Genomic DNA, 27016 nt, shown 5'->3' on the forward strand with positions numbered 1-27016 from the left:
ATGAGTGTGACCAACAACACAGCCACTGCCGACCAGCTGGGGGTGATCAAACCACAGCCACCTCCAAAGAGGCCCATCAGAAGGGCCGGCAAACCTCCACCGGATAGGCCACAGAGAGCGCTGTTCTGTCTGACGCTGAAAAATCCGCTGCGGAAAATGTGTATCGATGTGGTGGAGTGGAAGTATCCTTTATCTAGCAAATCTTAAGGAGTGTCCACATATAGTTGACCCCGTCCATCGACCGTCGACTCAAACGGTACACTGCCTCGACAACATAGATTCACCTCGTCGATCGACACATCTTTCTCTAGAATTCCTGTTCAATATTATTAAAAAAAAAAAAGAAAAAAAATCTCTTCGTGAATAGTAGAAAGCTGAAAGAGAAAGAAGGAGATAAAGCGGAAGAGGGGGACGGAGGGAAAAAGAGAAAGCAAGGAGGAAAGTGGGGTCGATCGACGGCGTGAACTATGTGTGGACAAACCTAATGTAAAGAATTTTAGATCAAACTTGAATAAGAAAGAAGAACAAGATAAAATAGGTACCTATGATGAGAAAATGTTTGCAATTAAAAAGGAGGAAAGTGGGAGAGGAGTTATAATATTTTGTAGAATACTATCCATTTCTGAGAACACGTAGGAGTATTTACTATTTTTACTGTAATATGCAACACTGTAGACTTGTAGAGGTTCCGGATTTTATATATTATGGTCTCGGTATGGGCCAAAAAGTTCCCCGTGTGAATACAACATAATGCATTCTGCCCGACGAAATTTTCGCTCAAAAGAAAGTTCTTGTTCAGAATGTGTATGTGTGTGTCCATAGGGACTTTGGTACCATGCTTCACACTTTTTGAAAACTTGGTCTCGGTATGGGCCAAAAAGTTCCCCGTGTGAATACAACATAATGCATTCTGCCCGACGAAATTTTCGCTCAAAAGAAAGTTCTTGTTCAGAATGTGTATGTGTGTGTCCATAGGGACTTTGGTACCATGCTTCACACTTTTTGAAAACTTTTCACTTTGTACCTTTGGTATCAGTATGTGTGAATAGTTTATGGGGTAAGATAGGATGTTTTGTGTACCGACTCACAGTGGAACAGAAAAGTTATGGTTGGTTTCGAACACAGGAGAACAATGTTTTTCTTAGTGGAACGAAATTAACGAATATTCAAACATGAAAACTTTTCACTTTGTACCTTTGGTATCAGTATGTGTGAATAGTTTATGGGGTGAGATAGGATGTTTTGTGTACCGACTCACAGTCACAGTGGAACAGAAAAGTTATGGTTGGTTTCGAACACAGGAGAACAATGTTTTTCTTAGTGGAACGAAATTAACGAACATTTAAACTTTTTTCCAATTTCAAGAGAACTTTCATGTGTTCAATGCTTCTTGGAAAGCTTGATGGAAGGTACCTGCTATCCGAAAAATTTTACTTTTCAAGGGTCAACCATTTCATACCTGTCCTGTTTGAATCTGCTCAGGAAATTTATGTCGGTTAGACTGGTACTCCTCTGAAAATTCCCTCCAGAAATATTGTTGCTTCCATGCTATCTCTAGGACTCTAGGTACTTCTAGATTACTTTTCAAGGCTCCTTATCTTTTCTCCCTCCCTCTCCCCCTTTTCCCCAGGAAATCTCTATCTCCTCTCTTTTTATCTCTCGTTCTCTCCCCTTCTCCATCCACCTTCGTCCATTAACTTGAATGGAAAGCTCTTTGCATTTCCTATAAATCTGTTTGACCAGTCCTAAAATAGCCCGTTTTTCCACTGTACCTTTTTAATAAACCTCGTATAGGTTGCACAAGTAATGACATCAAGGTGGAAACAAACAGCTTGATTATTTATTATAGACTGATTAGTCAATTTCCTTCAATTAGTAGGTCATTAGTCATTAGTAATGTTCATTAACTTTACCTTCCTTGGCCCTTCCAGCACTGTTTGTCTCACTAACGTCCCACGCAATATGAAGCCAGCCCTGTATATAAACCTGTAGGCACCCTGTAGCTCATCTCTCCAATGTAATAAAAAACGAAAAAAAAAAGTTCAAACATTTTTTACCTCTTCCTACCTCCACCAAAGCTACCTCATACCTCACAATATCTGTTCCCTTCTTCTTCCCCCATACCTGTACACCTCAAACACACTTTGCATGTCTTTAGCTGTCTGTATTTCCCTTTCGCTTTTTTGATTAGTGTCAGTCGACGTTCATTTTTCACCGAAATGCTCCTGAGAAGACTAGATTTTCCACTTCCGTGTCATTAAATTTTGACTAAAGGGATTCGAAATCTGAAGGGATAGTGAAATATCTTCTGAGTGTTCAAGTGCTGAGACTGGCGAAATTGACAGTATTTGTGACATAACTAGATGAACTTTTTGGTGTTATTGTATTTTGGTTTAGCTCAGTCTCAGTAGCTCTCTCTCTTACATTTAGTTATTGGATACTCTAACTGGTAATTTGTAGGTAGAAATGTAGGTATATAAAAAAAAAACAACAACAACAACAACAACAACAACAACAATAATAATAAAATTCCCCCCAGAACGAAACAAACAAAAATGCTTCCCCATTTTCAGACCTTGAGAAGTGGAAGGTAGAGACGAGATTAGTTTTTACATTATTTTATTTTCACCCCGTGATGAATAGGGTACCTCCCTATCCTGTCCTATTTCCTTGTCTCCTGGCTGCTTCCTTCCAATGACGTTTACAATATTTCCCCAATAACCTATACCTACTCTTCCGCCAATGCTGGCGGCCTCAGCCACTTCCGGGAAAGTAAACAACGTATGTAGACCATTTGATATTAATATTCCGCAAAAGGGGAACAATCCTTACCTAGGTGCTAGTTATTTTTATTCAATACTCGTATACCTACTACCTACTACTTACTTTTTAGTACTTTTTTTTACAAAACTTTTTACTTTTTAGTACCTATAACTAACTGCCTAACATCTGATGAGGGATGAGGGACACAGTTACTACGAGATGGGCATACATGACACAGACCCACAAAGTCCGACATTAGCGGTGAAACACATGACTGAGAAATAGGAAACACCCACCAAAAGCGTCGAAACACACATTTTTAATGTCACAGTTGGTATACAGTGATTACTTCGCTAGTTTTAGACAAATGATGTAGTCTCAGTAGCTCTCTCTTACATTTAGTTATTGGATACTCTAACTGGTAATTTGTAGGTAGAAAAATGTAGGTTTATAAAAAAAACAACAACAACAATAATAATAATAAAATTCCCCCAGAACGAAACAAACAAAAATGCATCCCCATTTTCAGACCTTGAGAAGTGGAAGGTAGGGACGAGATTAGTTTTTACATTATTTTATTTTCACCCCGTGATGAATAGGTTACCTCCCTATCCTGTCCTATTTCCTTGTCTCCTGGCTGCTTCCTTCCAATGACGTTTACAATGTTTCCCCAATAACCTATACCTACTCTTCCGCCAATGCTGGCGGCCTCAGCCACTTCCGGGAAAGTAAACAATGTATGTAGACCATTTGATATTAACATTCCGCAAAAGGGGAAAAATCCTTACCTAGGTACTATTTATTTTTATTCAATACTCGTATACCTACTACCTATTACTTACTTTTTAGGTTTTTAGTACTTTTTTTTACTTTTTAGTACCTATAACTAACTACCTAACATCTGATGAGGGATACAGTTACTACGGATGGGCATGCACGACACAGACCCACAAAGTCCGACATTAGCGGTGAAACACAATGACATGACTGAGAAATTAGAAACACCCACCAAAAGCGTCGAAACACACATTTTTAATGTCACAGTTGGTATACAGTGATTACTTCGCTAGTTTTAGACAAATGATGGTCTCTGTTATGACCTACAAATTAGCATAATTAATTAAATTATAACTATTAAAGGGGGTTATGCAGAAATGCCACAGCCCTCACGAGAGCGATATAACTTTGCCCTGATGTCTATCATTTCATTTTAATTATGTTCTGTTTTTATTTCTTTTTCCTTTATTATGTTGCGTAAATAATCATAATTTAATAGCAATGACATAGTGGGAGTATCGCTGGGTATAAAACTATTAAAGGGGGGTTATGCAGAAATGCCACAGCCCTCACGAGAGCGATATAACTTTGCCCTGATGTCTATCATTTCATTTTATTCTGTTTTTATTTCTTTTTCCTTTATTATGTTGCGTAAATAATCATAATTTAATAGCAATGACATAGTGGGAGTATCGCTGGGTATACTTCAGCGATAAAATGTTGGAATATTGCTAGAAGCTCGCTATGAAGGTTATTATTTATTTTATTTCCACTGTGTTCATCTTTCGAGGGAGACATCTCTTCTTCCATACACATAGATACTTTTCTTTTTATTGTCAGTCTTTGAGGTATGTTACTCGGTATTTAATTTTCATTTCTTCTTACATTGTCCTCTATCTTTTTACTTTCCTCTCTTCCATCATATCTCGGTTATAAAGCAACGTCCCTTGTGTCTCCTTCAATTAGGTGCTTTAATATTCACCCGAAGCATTTTTATTTCTTTTCCTAAGAAATCTAATAAACCTGCCTCTTCCTTTCCAGCTCCACATCCTTTCTGAACTCTGTCTTCAACTTTTATCCTTCTTATTTATGTTATGTGGGGGGAAGGGATTTAAGAGAAGACAATTTGAGAAAGGACGGAATCAGGCAACGAAAGCAAGGCATAGCTGTGGGGAGTGAAGAATTTTATTTAATTAAAAGCGCAGAAAGTATTAACCGTTACTTGACCATTGCATCCTTCTTATTTATGTTATATGGGGGGAAGGGATTTAAGAGAAGACAATTTGAGAAAGGACGGAATTAGGCAACGAAAGCAAGGCATAGCTGTGGGGAGTGAAGAATTTTATTTAATTAAAAGCGCAGAAAGTATTAACCGTTACGTGACCATTGCCAAAGGGTAAATTGAGCTAAAAACCCAACGATCAAGGTGTATATCCTGAAGACCTAAATATTTTTCAAATGTAAATTCGCCCTCAGTAAGTATTATTCATTACTATAAGATACGCCTTCTGGTATTTTATCTTTGCTGATGTAAAGTGAAAGAAGGGCATCTAGGTGTATATCCTGAAAACCTAAATATTTTTCAAATGTGAATTCGCCCTCAGTAAGTATTATTCATTACTATAAGATACGCCTTCTGGTATTTTATCTTTGCTGATGTAAAGTGAAAGAAGGGCATCATTAAAACAACAAAGAGTCAAATTGCTAGTTTTTTCCCCACTTTTGAATTTGATATTTGGGAACACAAGAACGCAATTGCTCCTCTAGCTATAATCGAATTTGACATAAAATTTGTAACCCCACTTTTGAATTTGATATTTGGGAACACAAGAACGCAATTGCTCCTCTAGCTATAATCGAATTTGACATAAAATTTGTAAATAAAATAACAAAAAAATAAATAATAATAATAATAATAAAAATGTGTGAAAGAGGTAATAATGTTAAGTTCGACATCTATAGACGACTAAGTAAAAATGTCTGGTTTCTCTGTTTGTAGTTTCAGAAAAAGTTCACTTTATTAGAATTATTCAAGTGCAAATAACTCCGACAACTCAACTTGAAGTTTTCAAGCTAACTTGAAACCCGGAAGTTCTCAACTCTTTGGTTGTGTAAATTCATAGAATTAGTTTCAAGTATCACGAGAGCAGTTGTCTGCCGCCAAGTATACTCGGCAACTTTTTTCCTTCGTCCCATACAGTGTCAGCATAGGGGGAGACGAAAACGCGACGTGGGGAAAAGAGAGTAGCCATTATGTTTGTAATCAATAAATATGATAAAACTTCAAACATAAGATGAGAGCTTAGGACTTAAGTCACGCAGGAAAAGTTTTGCAGTAAAGATGTAAGCAAATTATGGCTTACGAAGCACATGTTGAAAGCAAAGTAATGTTTGTACCGAATACTGATATGTGTCTAGATGTCGAACATGTCGAATTTCATTTCTATTGGAGATTTTAATTATCATTATTATTTATTGGACATTTAGAATATTTATAATCATTTTGTACATTAATGGTCAAATGTTTGCCCACCAGTATGATTGGACTTTAAATAAAAGCAAGTACTCAAAAGCCCAAAACTAAATACCGCAGTAAAGATGTAAGCAAATTATGGCTTACGAAGCACATGTTGAAAGCAAAGTAATGTTGGTACGGAATACTCATATGTGCCGAGATGTCGAACATGTATACCTACATATTATTAATATTAGTAGGATGAACATTTCATTTCTATTGGAGATTTTAATTATCATTACTTTATTATTATTTATTGGACATTTAGTCTCATTTAGAATATTTATAATTATTTTGTACATTAATGGTCAAATGTTTGCCCACCAGTATGATTGGACTTTAAATAAAAGCAAGTACTCAAAAGCCCAAAACTAAATACAGGGGGGTAAAGGAGGGGAATAAAAATAAAATAAATATTCATTCACGCTTTTTAAATGGTGGAGTACCTATGTGTGTTTGTGTTCATATTTCCTAATGGCTTTACCATTTATTACTTTCTATTACTACAGTATAGCGGAGCTATACTAGTAATGAAAGTATTGCAATCGGTCCAAATTTTCAAAATCGGGAAATATAGCGTGAAAATGGCCAAAATTTCGGACCTACCTTCAAACATCATTAAATTTCCAACTACAATCTCAATGTTCAAGTGATCGTTAACCTCTGACCATGCTCAGAGGCTGTTCTTAAACAGTCTCCAAACCCGTACAAAGGGTTATATGAGAAATTTTAGACCACTTTTAAATGTGGTTGCTAGACCACTTTGAACTGTGGTTGTTAGACCACTTTGAACTGTGGTTGTTAGACCACTTTGAACTGTGGTTGTTAGACCACTTTTAAATGTGGTTGTTAGACCACTTTTAAATGTGGTTGTTAGACCACTTTTAAATGTGGTTGTTAGACCACTTTTAAATGTGGTCACGTAGATTGTTGTTGGAACTCACCCATCATGAGTGTCCCACTTTTACATAATTGTAGACTGCTTTTGTGTGTGAAGTTAGAATTCACCCAATCATAGGTTGCTATCTTCTTGTCAAAGGTTTTTTGGTCCGATGAAAAAGTAAGTCAAGGTGTGAATCTGACTTTGTTCAATTGCCCTCAGCTTAAATAGCTCTTTAGAGGTTGCCCTCAGCATGGGTATAATGTGGAAAACAAAATGGTTTATTTCTAGCAAAATAAGTTCTATAAGTTCTAAAGAACACCTCTTTTTTGCGGAATGATAATTTTACTTTTTTTTTTAAATACAGAATATTTTGCTTAACTACCGTTAGATGAAAATAATGAAAATCTCAGAAAAGTTTCTACCTTGAACTTATTCGAAAAAGTAGAACACATGAAGTAGGTACGTGTTAATTTATGATAGATTAGGTATAACTTCATTTTATAGGTAAGATTATAAGTTATAAGTCATATACCTATGCTCTTTTATATGCGAAATTCGCGAAACCCATTGTCTGGACGAATCCAGGGTTTCCTCGTAGGACTAAATTTCCCGTATTTATTTCCCGTAGATTATATTTTCCTTCTATCCAATGTCACCATTATTTTCAGTTCCAGGGATTTCTATTGTCATCATCAATATTAATGTTCCACCAAGTATAACTTACATGTTTACCTAGAAAATAATTCCGTCGCCAAAGAGACATCACTTGAATTGATTAGAATGGTACGTTTCACCTCGTCGATCGACGGCGTGAACTATGTGTGGACAAAGCTTTAAAATGCAGGACTATTTTTTTCCCCAAACCAAGTCCGTGTTGATGTTTAGGGACTAGGTAAATAAAGAATTTTAGATCAAACTTGAATAAGAAAGAAGAACAAGATAAAATAGGTACCTATGATGAGAAAATGTTTGCAATTAAAAAGGATATTCAAACTTTTTTCACATTTCAAGAGAACTTTCATGTGTTCAATGCTTCTTGGAAAGCTTGATGGAAGGTATCTGCTATCCGAAAAATTTTACTTTTCAAGGGTCAACCATTTTTTAGAGATATCTATGTGTTTTTCTTGAAATCCCGAAACTAGAATCATACCTGTCCTGTTTGAATCTGCTCAGGAAATTTATGTCGGTTAGACTGGTACTCCACTGAAAATTCCCTCCAGAAATATTGTTGCTTCCATGCTATCTCTAGGACTCTAGGTACTTCTAGATTACTTTTCAAGGCTTCTTATCTTTTCTCCCCCTTTTCCCCAGGAAATCATCTCCTCTCTTTTTATCTCTCGTTCTCTCCCCTTCTCCATCCACCTTCGTCCATTAACTTGAATGGAAAGCTCTTTGCATTTCCTATAGTAAAAAAATATGCTTATCCCAGCATGATTTCTTTTTTTTTCTTTCCTGAGATTTCTGATAATAAAAGAAATTAAATGATATTTTACAGCACAATTTTACAGTCCTTTTGACTAGACATTTTTAAAAAGGATTGAGAGATTTGAGGAACAAGATTGATAAGAAGAAACCATCCCTGAATGAGGATTATCTTATTATGAATCTGTACCACACTCATCAAGTCATCACTGAACTGAATGAAAATAAAATGTCATCATTAAAATAGGGAGCATGACTCAATCACAACTGTGAACACAAGCATAATGAAAATTTCAACAAACAATAATAATACGGTCTTTAGTTATTTGCTTGGGGAAATTCAGAATTATCATTTTTGCCATGGCGAAATGTTTCATCGAAAGGCAAATATTGACTTCAATTTTTCCTATACAAATAGGTATTACCCCACTTTTTATTCATCATTCAAAATCAACGTTAAATTCTCAGTGAAATGAATAATTCATGTGCCTTCTGAATTTAGCGGAAATTGCGAGAAATCTACGTTGTATATTTTTAAAATCCGAAATAAAAGTTATTCTTTTGTAGAAACGTATTGCTGGCGCTCGCTGTGACGTACCGTATAGATATAAATTTCAAATTTCAACTATTTTTCACGCTGAATTCCGAATTCCATAGTTCGGATGCATTTGAGCATTATTATTCTTATAAATATTATCCTACTTAAATATTCGTCATGGAGAAATGAATTTTCACGCTTCTGGCACATTGAAATATTGTGAATAGATTTCACATTACTCAACGCAATAGATTGTATTAGACGCGTCCCATAACATAGGCATAACTACATATCTACAGCTTGCGTTCTAATGATTAATGGTAAAATTCACTAAAAAAAGCGTAAATTGGATTTAAAAGAATCAATTATTGAAAACAAAACTTTCGTACTCAACACAAAGTCACAATCACTAATAACATAGGCATAACTACATATCTACAGCTTGCGGCTTGCGTTCTAATGATTAATGGTGAAATTCACTAAAAAAAGCGTAAATTGGATTTAAAAGAATCAATTATTGAAAACAAAACTTTCGTACTCAACACAAAGTCACAATCACTTGTAAAGCGATACCTAACTTTGAGTAGGTTGTAAAACACTAGGAAAACTTTTTCAACCCACATAAAAGCTTTAGTTAGAGGAAGGTAAAAATTTCATGGAGCCTGGCACATAGAACTTTCATTAGTAAGATAAATTATAGACATTTTTCTCTGCTCCGTCTGGAAATAACCCTTTCAACAGCTTTCTTTTTTCTTACTAAGATACCTAACTTTGAGTAGGTTGTAAAACACAAGGAAAACTTTTTCAACCCACATAAAAGCTTTAGTTAGAGGAAGGTAAAAATTTCATGGAGCCTGGCACACAGAACTTTCATTAGTAAGATAAATTATAGACATTTTTCTCTGCTCCGTCTGGAAATAACCCTTTCAACAGCTTTCTTTTTTCTTACTAGGAAACGCCATAATGTTAGTGTAAAATATTTTGTGAAACGGAATAGTATTAGTGAAAAACGTTTTGCTCTTAAAAGGTCAGTAGATAAATATTGTGAACATTTTCCAGACGAAGTAGTTCTAAATCATTCGGATGAATTATGAGAGCAGTTCAATGTACTAAGTCTCGGAATCGTTAGTGGGAGGATAGATGGAGGTAATATAGCAATATATCTTCAGTACCCAATGACTCTTTTAACTAGGGTTATTTATATTTATACCAAGTATAACTTACATGTTTACCTAGAAAATAATTCCGTCGCCAAAGAGACATCACTTGAATTGATTAGAATGGTACGTAGAAAATTGTAAGATTGAAATTTGAAACGTAATTAAGGATTAGAATTTCTTCTTATTGAGAGGATGAAGGAACCTGGAAGGGAAAAATATGGACTCTTCTGAAGATGGACAGATGGGAAATTGGAAAATGGAGTAGAAAGGTATGAACTGTGGTTAAATGAAAGGAAATTATAAGCCACAACTTGACAGGAACGCTATTCGTATTTTCTTCCTTAACTTGAACGATTTTCAGACCTTTTGAATACCTTATATTGTTGACCATATTTGCAAATTGTGTAGCATTGGCTGTGTATACTCCTTATCCAAACAGTGACTCAAATTCTACAAATGCATATTTAGTAAGTACTTTTTGACCTTAATACCAATATTTTATTTTAAACGCTAAAGGTACCTACCTATACGGTCCTATACCCACCTAAGGTACAGTTTAATAAAAGGCAGTACATTTTACTCCCTCTTATGGATGCACTTCCTAAATTCCTTCCTAATGGTTGAAAAGTAACCGCGTGGGATTGTACTCTTCAATTTAATTTTATACCTACCCTTTTTGTCTGTCGATTTTTTTCTTTTCCTAATTAATCCTTTACCTAGGTTTTCACTTCAAAACTCTGTTTAGAGCTTGGCAGAATAAGAAGTTGTATACAATCCTTTTTCGGAGTTTTTATATTCAATTTATTACTCCTCCTCTTTTGCTCTCTTTTCCAATTTTCCTCTCTCGCAGTTCTAAATTGTCTCTAGCATTGTTACATTCATCACGTAGGGGTTCTATAAATGCTAAAAACTTTACGAGCACAGCTCTGGAAATGATACTGTGCAAGTATGATGGAAACTCAATAAACAATACATCAATGGGTTTATGGCACAAATGTTATCCTCATCCCTTCAAACAATGTCTTCTATCAAAGCTTGGGGCTTTGGGGACACATAGAAAGGAATCGAATTCATACCTACTATTTTTCCCCCTTTCACTTGGTATACGTTACATAGCTGAAAAAAGATGAACTTTTCTTTAGTATCGCAAGATTTTCTTTTCAAATACCTAATGCTTTTGTCGAATAATAAACTCTGATGTACGAAAAAAATATTGGACCATAAATTTTGATTTTAAACTTGTAAAACACAATAAATATCGTGGGATTTTTTTTTTACATTATCTCCTTTCTCCCTATCAACCTGTTTTTTTCCCCTTCCACCAGTACCTTCTTGTTTGAATAATTCTCGTCCCTAAGAACTGTGCACGTTTTAACTTCGAACGGTCGAACCTCAAATTCAATGAGGAATGAGGCAAATGTACCCTCTGGTTGCCCACAGAAATAAATTTACACCTGCATGTACCTACCACCTACCTATTTGAGGTAGAAATGAGGGATAGATAGGTAAGTACCTTCCTTAAAGAATAATCGGTTGAAATCTACGGGAGTACTTTGAGTAGGTACAGTCCAACAGATTGGAATTTCCTATTTAATGGCAGTGTCTGTCATTTCTTGAATTCTATTGATGCTTCCTGGAAAAAATTAAAACATAATAATGAGGGATAGATAGGTAAGTACCTTCCTTAAAGAATAATCGGTTGAAATCTACGGGAGTACTTTGAGTAGGTACTGTCCAACAGATTGGAATTTCCTATTTAATGGCAGTGTCTGTCATTTCTTGAATTCTATTGATGCTTCCTGGAAAAAATTAAAACATAAAAAAAATAAAATGATTTAGCAGATTGATTGACAGGGGAAAGACACAGTATTTGTAACCACCATTAAATTTCGTCATTTATTTTTTGGGAAAATGTCCTAAGGCTTGAAATATTGGCGTGATAAATTTTCTTCCTTTTTGTCTTGGATAAACACACCTTTCTGTTTTCTTTTTCCTCCTCCACCTTGATGCAATAAATATCGAACAGCCTCGAGCTTTCCAGTGAATAAACTTGTCTCTCGAGAGAAACAAGGAAATTTTCTTCTCCAAATACCTGCCATCAGTAACAACACAAGAAAACTAAGAAAAAATCGAGAAGCTGATTGATTGAAGACGTGAAGAAAAGACAAGAAGAATACCTACAAAGGATCTCTTTTAGGGCTTTGGAAAAGAATTTCTTCAAGGGAACATTGGAAGTTTTACATCTTTCTCTAGAATTCCTGTTCAATATTATTAAAAAAAAAGAAAAAAAATCTCTTTGTGAATAGTAGAAAGCTGAAAGAGAAAGAAGGAGATAAAGCGGAAGAGGGGGACGGAGGGAAAAAGAGAAAGCAAGGAGGAAAGCGGGCGAGTATGCATTTACTTTATCATTTGTTCTTGGGTTACAAATTGAGAACTTAAAAAAAAGACATCTTATTGTACATAAAAAATGTGAACTAATCAAGTGCTTTCTTGAGATCTTGTGAATAAAGGGACTTTTCAATGCTATGATGGCAGTGCAGTATAAAGAAGGTTCTAAATTGTAGTTTTATTTGCGAATAGAGAATAGATAAGTACCCAATTGTATTCCAGGAGGTCAGTTATGGACATTGAAGCCTGATGTATATACAATAGGGGGTAGATATCAATCCCCCCCCCCAAAAAATCTTCTTTTTTGTAGTTACATTATTACAACACTATTATTTAATACCAAATACTCGTAGGTACCTATTTTATTCACAACATGGTTTCCTTAATTTCTAACAAATTCAGATATTCTACTAAATGTGTTCTTGGCTATCGCTGTGGACAATTTAGCCGATGCTGAGTCTCTGACAGTCATTGAGAAAGATGATGAAAACGAGGTATGATTTTGATAAAATCGTAAATTAGCCTGATATTGATAACTATTATATTTAGCTAGGGGACTATAAACAGGGAGTAGACTAGTCCAAATTTCCTCACGCTATATCAATAGCGAAGGTTGAGTGCGAAGGGCATCCCACTCGGAACATTTGTTTAGCCAAAACCAGCTGGCCTCAAAGCGATCACTCTAAAGCTGATTGAGAGGCCGACGACAAACGCCGACCCCATCTGAACATGGGAAAAGGCGAAGAAGAAGGTTAGCCTGATATTGATAACTATTATATTTAGCTAGGGGACTATAAACAGGGAGTAGACTAGTCTAAATTCCCTCACGCTATATCAATAGCGAAGGTTGAGTGCGAAGGGTATCCCACTCGGAAAATTTGTTTAGCCAAAACCAGTTGGCCTCAAAGCGATCACTAAAGCTGATTGAGAGGCCGACGACAAACGCCGACCCCATCTGAACATGGGAAAAGGCGAAGAAGAAGGAGAAGTAGTCAAATTGACATGGTTTTAATAACTGCCCTCTACATATTTCTGGAAATTGGGGGGAAAACTGGTACTCAAAATATCAAAGAACCTATGTATCGGTCAAACTTGTTCCCCATTGTACCTTTTTTTTGCCTAAATCTAACTTTTTTTTACCCATTTTGGTTTTCAGCAAGAACAGAAAGGCCAGGAAGAAAGTCCTCCCAGGAGTATCATGGAAAATGAGGAGGAGGAAGAGGAAGAATTCTAGTCAAGGGTACTTTTTACTAACCCTTTAAGTCCTGTCGATTAATTAATTACATAATTACCTATTCATCCTAAGTACCTATTTCTAGCGTTCCACACGAGATTAGATAAAAATTATAAGGAACCATTGTAAACAAGGGATACCTATTCTAACACTTTTTTCTCTACAACCTTTCTTTTCCTCTTTTCTCAGATAAATCCTCAAGTGAAACAGAATCAGCCGACCGTCTGGAAGGCGACGAAGGAGAAAACCAAGAATCCTAACGGCTATCTTGGAAAAACTGATTTTGTAACCGAATCAAGGTCAACGCTAACTTAGTTTTTCTTAAAGAGAAAATGGAGCTTTTAAAAGGGAATAAGGGGCGTTTAAAAGGAAATATTTAATGCATGGAACAAAAAAATCGCACGATAAGGGACTGCACAAGTATGATGTAACGAAGGAAAAATTTATAGCTTGTATAATAGGTATACGAGTATTGTATTTTCGACCTTAATACCAATATTTTATTTTAAACGCTAAATGTTTAATGATTCCACCAAACTTCCATAGAAAAGTGGATCTACAGGTTCATGTTTAAATGATTTTTGATTTCGGATCATTTCTCTTTTAAAGGTACCTATACGGTCCTATACCCACCTAAGGTACAGTTTAATAAAAGGCAGTACATTTTACTCCCTTTTATGGATGCACTTCCTAAATTCCTTCCTAATGGTTAAAAAGCAACGGCGTGGGATTGTACTCTTCAATTTAATTTTATACCCTTTTTGTCTGTCGATTTTTTTCTTTTCTTAATTAATCCTTTACCTAGGTTTTCACTTCAAAACTCTGTTTCGAGCTTGGCAGAATAAGAAGTTGTATACAATCCTTTTTCGGAGTTTTTATATTCAATTTATTACTCCTCCTCTTTTGCTCTCTTTTGCAACATTTCCTGAGCATCTTTTGAGTGAATTTATAACGGTTTTGTAAATTTACTCTCTTTTTACCTTTTTCCTTTCAAGTTTCTAATTTATGCAGAACGGTTTTGTTTACTGAACCATTTTCACGCAAAGGGTTAAAAAGTTTTTATTAGTATTATTATTTTTTATACATAATATACAAGCGTACCTACCGATGCAACGGTGTTTACAGTTTTCCTTCTGTCTTCAGTTTTTTACATGAATTTATATTATCTTGAAAAGCAATATAAAGAAATACACGTAGGTAGATAACTATATAAAATTTAAATTTCTATCCTATAGTAAAATTTAAGCAAGGAGCTTTAGGGATGAGCCATTTTTTCCATTTCTTATTTACCTACTATTTTTCCCCCTTTCACTTGGTATACGTTACATAGCTGAAAAAAGATGAACTTTTCTTTAGTATCGCAAAGATTTTCTTTTCAAATAATGCTTTTGTCGAATAATAAACTCTGATGTACGAAAAAAATATTGGACCATAAATTTTGATTTTAAACTTGTAAAACACAATAAATCGAAGGAAAAGCTTTTTTTAAGCACAAAACAAAGAATTGTTCTAGATTTTTTTTCCTTATAAAAATTCCTGCAACGTTTTGCGAAACACAAAGGGTACCTATAATCCTATTCCTTTAATTTTAACACTGTAGGTACTTTATAATGGAAGTACTCTAGCACCCACCTGCATTCAAAAGCAGAAGCCAAGGTGTTTTTTTTTTACGTCCCCTTATTTTACTTTTATTTTTATGGTTCTGTAAGAGATTTTGAATCCCATGTCCAGAGGGGTGACAGAGTTATTTATTATTATTATTATTATTATTATTATTATTATTATTATTATTATTATTATTATTATTATTATTTTGTAAGAGAAAACTTCAGGGACTGTGACCTCAGCCGAGACAAAAACAAGACCACAAACTTGGCTCTGAGTCTTTTTTCCCTCAAGTGTTGAAGCTAAAGGGATTTTTCAATTTCTTTCATCGTACTTGTGATTTATTATTATGCTAATCAATGTTCTCATTTATTTTTTATTTTTTTTTTTTTTACAAAGTCTGATTGGAAAATGGAATGGGAGTCACTTGACTTTATTTTTTAAGGGAACAGACAATCTATTATCTGGCTTAAGGCCAAAAGTTAAGGTGTGTTAAGGGATGTTAATCAAGGGAAAACGTCCAATGTGAACAAAACACGGCTATCTGTTATAACGGCTATCTTGGAAAAACTGATTTTGTAACCGAATCAAGGTCAACGCTAACTTAGTTTTTCTTAAAGCGAAAATGGAGCTTTAAAAGGGAATGAGGGGCGTTTAAAAGGGAATATTTAATGCATGGAACAATAAAATCGCACGATAAGGGACTGCACAAGTATGATGTAACGAAGGAAAAATTTATAGCTTGTATAATAGGTATACGAGTATTGTATTTTATGAGGCTCTTTTATGAGTTTATCTGAAAGGAAAATTAAAGTTGACCCCAAAAGACGTCTGGCAAAAAAGTCTATCTAACCATTCTACAGTGTTACAAGATCATGCGTATTTATTATTATTATTTTACCTTTTTTGTATTCATTTTCTAACTATGTAACGTCATGAATCAGATTTTTCGTATGTAATACAGCTAAAACAAGTTTTATTTTCCAACTCTGCTTTCCATACCCGTTCAGCATTGAACAAACCCAATATTACCAATACCCAATAACTTTTTCAATATACCTCCTCTTACATATTAACCCATAAGCACATAGCTTCATTATTATTCGGGGAAAAACCACCAAACAACAAACAAATTGCACTTCTAATCTATTCCTTTCCAAACCGACCAGTCAATCTGGGTTGTTAGGGAGTACGGGGATATGTTAGGGTACCCTACCTACTCGTACATATTAACCCATAAGCACATAGCTTCATTATTATTCGGGGAAAAACCACCAAACAACAAACAAACAAATTGCACTTCTAATCTATTCCTTTCCAAACCGACCAGTCAATCTGGGTTGTTAGGGAGTACGGGGATATGTTAGGGTACGAATGAGGGATTGAAAGGGAAGAGGGGAGAGAACGGGAAGGAAAACAGTCTGGAATAGGGAGCAATAGAGCGTTAAGAAATGGGAAAAAAGAGGAAAGAGAGGGAGGGTTTATTCAAACCACTATGGCGAATATATTCCAATCCCTGCTCGAGTACCTGAGAAGTTAGGACGAAAAAAAGGTCCCGGATGAGACTAAATTGGTGTCCTTTTTCCTAGCATTCCACTAGTTGATGAGATCTAGAAAAATCGAAAGGCGTCCTTATATCGTCAAAAGTAGCAGAATCTGTTTGACCAGTCCTAAAATAGCTCGTTCTTCCACTGTACCTTTTTAATAAACCTCGTATAGGTTGCACAAGTAATGACATCAAGTTGGAAACAAACAGCTTGATTATTTATTATAGACTGATTAGTCAATTTCCTTCAATTAGTAGGTCATTAGTCATTAGTAATGTTCATTACCTGTGACAACTTTCTTATCATAAATAGGAAAATCCAATGCAAATAATGCAATAAACTATGCACCTCATTCAAATAAAATTATCAAGCATTGCGCTCAAACGTCCACTGCGTCTACTCCTTGTGATCTCGTGAATAAAATTACCTTTATCTGAGTTTATGTTTCTGATTATTTCCATTTACATAATTACATTTTGTTTTTCACTGATTTGAGAGAAAATATGAACCAGAAATTTAAATCCAAGAGGGTAAAAACACTACCTTATAATGTACAATACCTACCCTCATATGAATGAATCTGACAACATATTTGACAACAAAAAAGGGAACAAGATTGTGGATTCGTTGGAAATTCTGAAATTTTCCACACTTGTACGTGCTCCGTTTGCCGACACAATTTTGAATAAATTTTTAATCTCTTCAAATCCTTCTTATCCTTTCTAATCCGGTAAGTTGAAGCAGCACACATTATACATACGTAGGGTGCTCTGCGTATAATGTACAAAACAGGAGCTAGAGCTCAAGTCCTTAACTTTTGAGTTGACTTGTTTGTATAAATTTTTGGTACGTAGGGTGCTCTGCGTATAATGTACAAAACAGGAGCTAGAGCTCAAGTCCTTAACTTTTGAGTTGACTTGTTTGTATAAATTTTTTTAGCACTGTTTGTCTCACTAATGTCCCACGCAATATGAAGCCAACCCTGTATATAAACCTGTAGGCACCCTGTAGCTCATCTCTCCAATGTAATAAAAAACGAAAAAAAAAAAAAGTTCAAACATTTTTAACCTCTTCCTGCCTCCACCAAAGCTACCTCATACCTCACAATATCTGTTCCCTTCTTCTTCCCCCATACCTGTACACCTCAAACACACTTTGCATGTCTTGTAGGTAAATAGGAATTCTGCGGAATAGTCGCAAGACAAGACAGGGACAAGTCTAGGGGAAAAAATCTAGATAGATAAATGAGGATCCGACCTAGAAATGCGGGACTCTGATTCAGGATGTGGGATTTTCTTTAGGTTCCTCCCCTTTTTAAATCCAATATTAAAATTCCAGAGAAAATTCACCTTACTTTCGAAACGGAACCTATTCCTGGTAAAGCGTAAGTTAAGTTCTTGCACCATTATCAGCTTATACAAGAAACATTACTCGTAGGTACCTAATACCTACTTGTAAGTATTATGGTTGCACCTAATCCTAAATCCAAAGGGAAATTTTGCAAGTCAGATTCTAACTTATGATGTACTTACCACGAGTAAAATGCACCCAAGTAAATTTTATAAATTATTTATCTTTCATATATACAGAGAAAGAGTAGGTAGGAGTATCTTCTTTTGTTTTTCCAATGAAGTGAAGTCAAAGATGTCTAGATCATAAATTACTTTACCCGACTACCTTTGGGAAGCAAAAGGTTATTAACTCAAACCCCTTTTTAAATTTTTTATAATAAAAAAAAGCTTAATAGAAAGTTCCTTTTGAAAATAACTTCGTGTTAACTAAGTTATGCTTTGTTCGAGAAAATCTTAACTGAAAGCGATGTAAAGTTGGTGTTTTCAGAAGGAAGAGCAGAGAAAGAGTAGGTCGGAGTATCTTCTTTTGTTTTTCCAATGAAGTGAAGTCAAAGATGTCTAGATCATAAATTACTTTACCCGACTTACCTTTGGGAAGCAAAAGGTTATTAACTCAAACCCCTTTTTAAATTTTTTATAATGAAAAAAAGCTTAATAGAAAGTTCCTTTTCAAAATAACTTCGTGTTAACTAAGTTATGCTTTGTTCGAGAAAATCTTAACTGAAAGCGATGTAAAGTTGGTGTTTTCAGAAGGAAGAGTAGGGAGGGAATGAGAGAGTTTTATTAGGCAATGTATGGGAGCAGAGCTTGAAGTAAACAATATGGTGCCAGATGTAGGTACATTAGGTACCTTATACCTGGAAATCCTGGAATACCTATTTGCACGATAAACATACTGTACACTAGGTTCTTCTTTTGAAAATTTGTTTCTAATAAGTCGAGTTAGACAAAAATAAATCTGGTGTGAATGATCTGCCCATTATTTTTATCATGTAGGTATAATCTAGTTGTATACCTATCTATAAATACAAGTACAAGGGTAGATAATTGAAAGTAAAAAGGGTAATTGAAAATATCTCAATAAAGTCCCAATCTCTCCCATTCCCCCCCCTCTCACCTCATCCACCTGCTAATCCTCCTCCTTGTGAAAAGGTGTTGAAATGTGTGGTATGCAAATTATCTGGGACATGACACAATCCCCATCCAGTTGTATGGAGATAGCTTTGCTCCTTGCTTATTGTGTAAAAATACAAATTGAATTCTGTCAGTTTGTATTCTCAATGCTCCTATTCATTATTCCATGATTAGTTCATGCTACGTAACGTATGCTCCTTTGCCAGTTCGACTGGAAAAAAGTCATTTTTCAAACTCTGAGATTTCCATTTTTTTCTATTTACTTTTTTTACTCGTCATATTAGATTTATGCCTGTTCGACTGGAAAAAAGTCATTTTTCAAACTCTGAGATTTCCATTTTTTTCTATTTACTTTTTTTACTCGTCATATTAGATTTATGCCCTCCCAGATATGTCTGATATATGATTTTCTTTTCGAAATTTGTTTTCTATGATTCCAGGAAAATATAGAATATATCTTTTTAGTGATATTTACCGTAGAATGTGTGATGAAAATTCTTGCCTATGGGTTCCTTTTCTATGATTCCAGGAAAATATAGAATATATCTTTTTAGTGATATTTACCGTAGAATGTGTGATGAAAATTCTTGCCTATGGGTTCGTGGCTCATCCTGGTGCTTATTTAAGGAACGGATGGAATTTACTAGATTTTACCATAGTTGTCATAGGGTAAGTAATGGACTTCAGTTTCTATTTCGTAGACATAAGTTTAGCAACTTTTCCTTCACACAATACTGTTTCGAGTTGAACATTAATAATGTCTAACTGTTTTAGACAAGGCTTTCTAATCCTTTCGAAACCCATTTTGTATCTTTTCTCTTTAACAAAGCACTAGAGAAACCATCACCCCCCCCCCTTTCAATTTAGAGTCGAATGCAGAAGGTGTGTTATTTGTGTTTGTTTATTTTGAGAAAGTGAGAGAGCCCACAAAAGGGAGAGGTACAAATTTGCCTTGAAAGAGAGAGCCAGAGTGCCATGAAAGTTTACGAGTATCTATTGCTTCCTAGAAACCATGAACCTTCCTAGAAACGTTTAAAATTGACTTTTAAAACGCTGTTTCGTTACCTATAGTACTAAAAGGGCTGCCGGCATATTCTTTGGCTTTTGTAATGGAAACCCTTCAAATATACGGAGTTCCTTTGTCTCGCCTGAGAGGGTGATTAATTTTATTAGAAACTTTTTAGCTGAGTTTTTATTTTCCCAAGGAGAAACTTTGGGAAGGTGATGTATATTGGATGTGAGAGCCACTGAAGTGAATTTCGCAACCAATGAAGTAATTTGTACCTCAGAATTCGCTGATTAAAGTAGATTGCACTATTGATGGTTACAACAACTTGTACCACTAATGAAAGTAACTTAAGGTTTGAAAATAACTTTAATCAATGCCCTGGAAACATACAGTCATTATTTTGCTGGTTTACAAGAGCCATCAAATCACTATTTTTTGACCTTTGACTGAAGGTACTGGTACGAAGATTCGAATGTACCTCAGATTGTTTTCACTTTCACCACTTGGAAAAATGTGAAGTCTTATGGCTCTTTTTTCCTTTGTTTCAGAATGATAAGTACAACACTATCAAGTCTTCTAAAGGATGGGTTCGATGTGAAAGCTCTCAGAGCTTTCCGTGTCACATTCACGCTTTTTAAATGGTGGAGTACCTATGTGTGTTTGTGTTCATATTTCCTAATGGCTTTACCATTTATTTTTATTAATTTCGACAATGTGTTGGTCCCGATACGATATTTTATCATCATGTCCCCGTTTTCACTCGTGAAATTTGTTCTCCATGTTTTCAGGTTTGCAAGTTGTGTTGAACTCAATTCTCCGTGCCATGGTTCCTTTGTTACATATAGCTTTATTAGTATTATTTGTTATTATTATCTATGCAATTATTGGACTGGAACTATTTTCTGGGAAATTGCATAGATCTTGTTTCCATAATGTTACAGGTAAGACTCAATCCAGTATTGCTAGCTTTGTAAAACCCACAATGATTTTGTCAAAACAGAAATTGATTGAAATGAATAGAAAGTCAATGTCTACCCACATGTTAAGCGAAAATTTACGGCTATCTTGGAAAAACGGTAGAAGTAACGGTTGTAACAGTCTCTTTGATTTTGTAACCGAATCAAGGTCAACGCTAACTTAGTTTTTCTTAAAGCGAAAATGGAGCTTTAAAAGGGAATGAGGGGCGTTTAAAAGGGAATATTTAATGCATGGAACAATAAAATCGCACGATAAGGGACTGCACAAGTATGATGTAACGAAGGAAAAATTTATAGCTTGTATAATAGGTATACGAGTATTGTATTTTATGAGGCTCTTTTATGAGTTTATCTGAAAGGAAAATTAAAGTTGACCCCAAAAGACGTCTGGCAAAAAAGTCTATCTAACCATTCTACAGTGTTACAAGATCATGCGTATTTATTATTATTATTTTACCTTTTTTGTATTCATTTTCTAACTATGTAACGTCATGAATCAGATTTTTCGTATGTAATACAGCTAAAACAAGTTTTATTTTCCAACTCTGCTTTCCATACCCGTTCAGCATTGAACAAACCCAATATTACCAATACCCAATAACTTTGATCTAACCATTCTACAGTGTTGCAAGATTGCGTATTTATTATTATTTTACTTTTTTTTATTCATTTTCCAACTTATGTCACGTCATGAATCAGATTTTTCGTATGTAATGCAGCTAAAACAAGTTTTATTTTCCAACTCTGCTTTCCATACCCGTTCAGCATTGAACAAACCCAATATTACCAATACCCAATAACTTTTTCAATATCGAAGTATAGGTAGGTACCTACCTACTCGTACATATTAACCCATAAGCACAAAGCTTCATTATTATTCGGGGAAAAACCACCAAACAACAAACAAACAACACTTCTAATCTATTCCTTTCCAAACCGACCAGTCAATCTGGGTTGTTAGGGGGTACGGGGATATGTTAGGGTACGAATGAGGGATTGAAAGGGAAGAGGGAAGGAAAACAGTCTGGAATAGGGAGCAATAGAGCGTTAAGAAATGGGAAAAAAAAGGAAAGAGAGGGAGGGTTTATTCAAACCACTATGGCGAATATATTCCAATCCCTGCTCGAGTACCTGAGAAGTTAGGCCGAAAAAAAGGTCCCGGATGAGACTAAATTGATGTCCTTTTTCCTAGCATTCCACTAGTTGATGAGATCTAGAAAAATCGAAAGGCGTCCTTATATCGTCAAAAGTGGCAAAATCTGTTTCATATTTCTTGTCATCTAAACGCGTATTTTATTTTGTGGCAATGTTGGAAAAAAGTGAAAATTTTTCCATTTCGTCCATTTTTTGTATTTTAGATTTTTTTTATTAATTTCGACAATGTGTTGGTCCCGATACGATATTTTATCATCATGTCCCCGTTTTCACTCGTGAAATTTGTTCTCCATGTTTTCAGGTTTGCAAGTTGTGTTGAACTCAATTCTCCGTGCCATGGTTCCTTTGTTACATATAGCTTTATTAGTATTATTTGTTATTATTATCTATGCAATTATTGGACTGGAACTATTTTCTGGGAAATTGCATAGATCTTGTTTCCATAATGTTACAGGTAAGACTCAATCCAGTATTGCTAGCTTTGTAAAACCCACAATGATTTTGTCAAAACAGAAATTGATTGAAATGAATAGAAAGTCAATGTCTACCCACATGTTAAGCGAAAATTCGTGAATTTTGAGTTTCTGAAAGCAATTCTAGCTTTGTAAAACCCACAATGATTTTGTAAAAACAGAAATTGATTGAAATGAATAGAAAGTCAATGTCTACCCACATGTTAAGCGAAAATTCGTGAATTTTGAGTTTCTGAAAGCAAATATTTGTGTTATCCCACAAGTCACAATTATTATTCTGCGTGTTACCACAAATTAGAACGGTATTCCTTGATTCCAGGTAAAATAATGGATGAACCACGACCTTGTGGCGCTCCGGAAGAAGGTGCTTTCGATTGCCATGAGTACAAGTCACAATTATTACTTTGCGTGTTACCACAAATAAGAACGGTATTCCTTGATTCCAGGTAAAATAATGGATGAACCACGACCTTGTGGCGCTCCGGAAGAAGGTGCTTTCGATTGCCATGAGATTGGGATAAACTATTATTGCAGTGGCTACTGGGAGGGACCAAATAACGGGATTACCAATTTTGATAATTTTGGACTGGCCATGTTGACTGTATTTCAATGTATCACTTTGGAGGGATGGACAGATGTTTTGTACAATGTAAGTATTTGTATTATTTTGATAGTAATCTTATTTATGTCTATTATATTAGAGCGGTCCTATTTCAACCAAGTTATCTAGTCATAATTGTGTACAAAGCTTGGAGGGATGGACAGATGTTTTGTACAATGTAAGTATTTTTATTATTTTGATAGTAATCTTATTTATGTCTATTATATTAGAGCGGTCCTATTTCAACCAAGTTATCTAGTCATAATTGTGTACAAAGCGTAACTTCGGTAGAATTTAGAGGTTTCGCCCCTGTTTCGACATTTACGAGCATTTTAAGAAAACCAACTAAGAAGAAAAGCTCTTTATTCTTACACCTGGTAATGGGATGCGACTCGAAATGTATCAAGCAAACTATACAAAGCTAACAAGTTCATTCATACAGTTTTACTTCATGCACCTCTCATGTTTAATTAAAGTGGAAATGAAATTATCCAGCGCGAATTTACTCATACACGAAAATGAAATTTTCACTTCTCCTAGTCTAGAAATGTAATTTGACTAATGATTATATTTTTTTTGTAATATTGTGTTCTTTGAAAAACGTACTCTTTATTATTATTATTATTATTTTGAAAATTTCTACTTTTCACATGATGAAAAATATTTGCAAAGAAATGAGGATAATGAATTTGCTGTACTGTGTGCGAGGGTTTGTAACATTGTTGTACAACCTCAAAATGGTTATTGTTTTGTTTATGTATGGCTTGCATTGTCCGAGGTCCTTTATTAGGGCGCAGCACACCGAGCATGGAAAATATACTTAATTATTAAACCGCACAACACGAGTTGAAAGTCATTTAGTTTCATTAATTTCATCATCATTACACAATTTTATTCTCTTCTATCCAGTCCACACGAAACTGTTGCTTCCTGCTACCATCAACTGTATTGTCTCCAGAATTTACTCATAAAGGTTTTCTTTTATACGTACTACTGTCTTTTATATGAAATGCAAAAAGATAGAGAAAGGGATGTAATATAAAAGCTCATGCTCAAACCCCAAGGGCTTCCGGACTTCTTTCTAATGCAGCATTAAATAGAAAATAAAAACGGGACCGTTATGATCTTTTGAAATGACCATCGTATGCATTAAGTACAAGTATCATGTAAACTTCATTGTCTTCAGAATTAACTCATAAAGGTTTTCTTTTATATTGTCTTTTATATGAAATGCAAAAAGATAGAGAAAGGGATGTAATATAAAAGCTCATGCTCAAACCCCAAGGGCTTCCTGACTTCTTTCTAACGCAGCATTAAATAGAAAATAAAAACGGGACCGTTATGATCTTTTGAAATGACCATCGTATGCATTAAGTACAAGTATCATGTAAACTTCCGTGTCGTAGGGGAAGAATATGAATTTGTTTTATTGAAATCAGTCTCTAATGTGGTAGGTTTTAAATGTTAGACACAAATGGGGATCCCCAGAAGTGTGATGGAGGACAGAAATCACTTCCTTCATCGATGGTGTAGTGGTCAAAACGCTCTCCTGGTAATCAGGAGGGCGTGGGTTCAATTCCAGCCGATTTATGAAATTTTACCCTCAATATTGTTTTGAGAATTTGACCACAATGGTACCTAGTAGCCTACTGCTGGGTTATTAGGAAATGTTTAGTCCCATTTGAGCTGTATCATCAAGCACTATTATTATTAATCTCTAATCCTGTTTTCATTTTGGGTTTCAGATCGAAGATGCCTTGGGCAGAACGTGGCAGTGGACGTACTTTGTCTCGATGGTCATTCTTGGTGCTTTTTTCGTTATGAATTTAATTCTTGGTGTGTTGAGCGGAGAGTTTTCCAAAGAAAGAGAGAAGGCCAAGGCCAGAGGTGATTTCCACAAGCTGAGAGAAAAGCAACAGATCGAAGAAGATTTGAGAGGATATCTGGATTGGATTACGCAGGCTGAGGATATTGAACCGGAAGGTGAAGAGAGGGCTAATCACCATGACCAGAAAAGTAAGTGAAAGGAAATGGCCGATTCTAGTCAAGGGTACTTTTTTCTAACCCTTTAAGTCCTGTCGATTAATTAATTACATAATTACCTATTCATCCTATTTCTAACGTTCCACATGAGATTAGATAAAAATTACAAGGAACCATTGTAAACAAGGGATACCTATTCTAACACTTTTTTTCTCTACAACCACTCTTTTCCTCTTTTCTCAGATAAATCCTCAAGTGAAACAGAATCAGCCGACCGTCTGGAAGGCGACGAAGGAGAAAACCAAGAATCCTGGTGGCGGAAGAAGAATAAGGACTTCGACAGGAATAATCGCCGCATGAGAAGAGCTTGCAGGAAAGCGGTGAAATCCCAAGGATTCTATTGGCTCATTATCATCCTGGTTTTCCTCAATACAGGAGTCCTGGCCACGGAACACTATCAGCAACCTAAGTGGCTCGACTCCTTTCAAGGTGAGCCTAATTCTTTCCCAAAAAGTTTTATTGTACAAAAAGCCCACTCAGAGGCTTGTAAGGGCAAACGGCCCTAAAGGATGGGTTAAGCTTCTACAAATCTACGAGTTCTATTGTAATAGACGCATCTATTAACAGTTTAGAGGGAAACACTTGATCTTGAAAATAAGCACCTCATCGAAAGGCTAAGTAATGGGAGGTCCGTAGGGAGTCGAGTATTCGATTTAAGCTCTTTTTTTCAACGGATTCCAAATGACATTCCACATTAGAAAAGCCATTTCACCCAAAAGAGTGCGAAGTAGGTTTAGGCCACCCTTGAATAAAAGCCCATTTATTTTCATTGGGAGAATGGCCTAGTGTTCAAGTTCCTTGACAACAACAACAACAACAACAACAACAACAACAACAACAACAACAACAACAACAACAACAACAACAACAACAACAACTACAGCAGCAGCAACAACAACAACAACAACTACAGCAGCAACAACAAAAACAACAACAACATTTATTTTCATTTCAGAGGTGACCAACATCTTCTTCGTGGCGTTGTTCACAATGGAAATGACCCTGAAAATGTACAGTCTCGGATTCCAGGGTTATTTTGTGTCCTTGTTCAACCGGTTCGTAACAACAACAACAACTACAGCAAAAACAACAACAACAACAACAACAACAACAACAACAACAACATTTATTTTCATTTCAGAGGTGACCAACATCTTTTTCGTGGCGTTGTTCACAATGGAAATGACCCTGAAAATGTACAGTCTCGGATTCCAGGGTTATTTTGTGTCCTTGTTCAACCGGTTCGACTGTTTTGTAGTCATTGGAAGCATCGGTGAGATGATCCTGACGAGGACCAATATTATGCCGCCCCTGGGGGTGTCTGTGCTGCGTTGTGTTCGACTCCTGCGTGTGTTCAAAGTTACCAAGTAAGTTTCTGAAATAAAGTTACCAAGTACTAAAGAAATGAATACAGTTACCAAGTTCTGAAGAAATAAATAA

At 35.4% G+C, this 27016-nt stretch overlaps 2 protein-coding genes across 2 annotated transcripts in view; both read left to right on the top strand.

Moving 5' to 3' along the window:
- Nucleotides 1-26947, top strand: LOC113470802 (muscle calcium channel subunit alpha-1-like). Its single transcript, XM_026829519.1, has 12 exons — nucleotides 1-196; nucleotides 12849-12940; nucleotides 13870-13965; nucleotides 19848-19987; nucleotides 20876-20973; nucleotides 21116-21268; nucleotides 22761-22913; nucleotides 23379-23581; nucleotides 25279-25549; nucleotides 25760-26005; nucleotides 26532-26635; nucleotides 26792-26947. The coding sequence occupies exons 1-12, from the start codon at nucleotides 1-3 to the stop codon at nucleotides 26945-26947; spliced, it is 1908 nt and encodes a 635-aa protein (XP_026685320.1).
- LOC103517906 (voltage-dependent calcium channel type D subunit alpha-1) overlaps nucleotides 12872-27016 on the top strand; it is a 54599-nt gene continuing 40454 nt past the window's right edge. Inside the window, exon 1 of the mRNA XM_026829588.1 lies at nucleotides 12872-12940. The gene's annotated coding sequence lies outside the window, so the exon portion shown is untranslated. The remainder of the gene's footprint in view (nucleotides 12941-27016) is intronic.

The sequence above is a fragment of the Diaphorina citri genome, unplaced genomic scaffold (genome assembly GCF_000475195.1).
Source record: "Diaphorina citri unplaced genomic scaffold, Diaci psyllid genome assembly version 1.1 scaffold57, whole genome shotgun sequence".
In the NCBI taxonomy this organism is placed as follows: Eukaryota; Metazoa; Arthropoda; class Insecta; order Hemiptera; family Psyllidae; genus Diaphorina; species Diaphorina citri.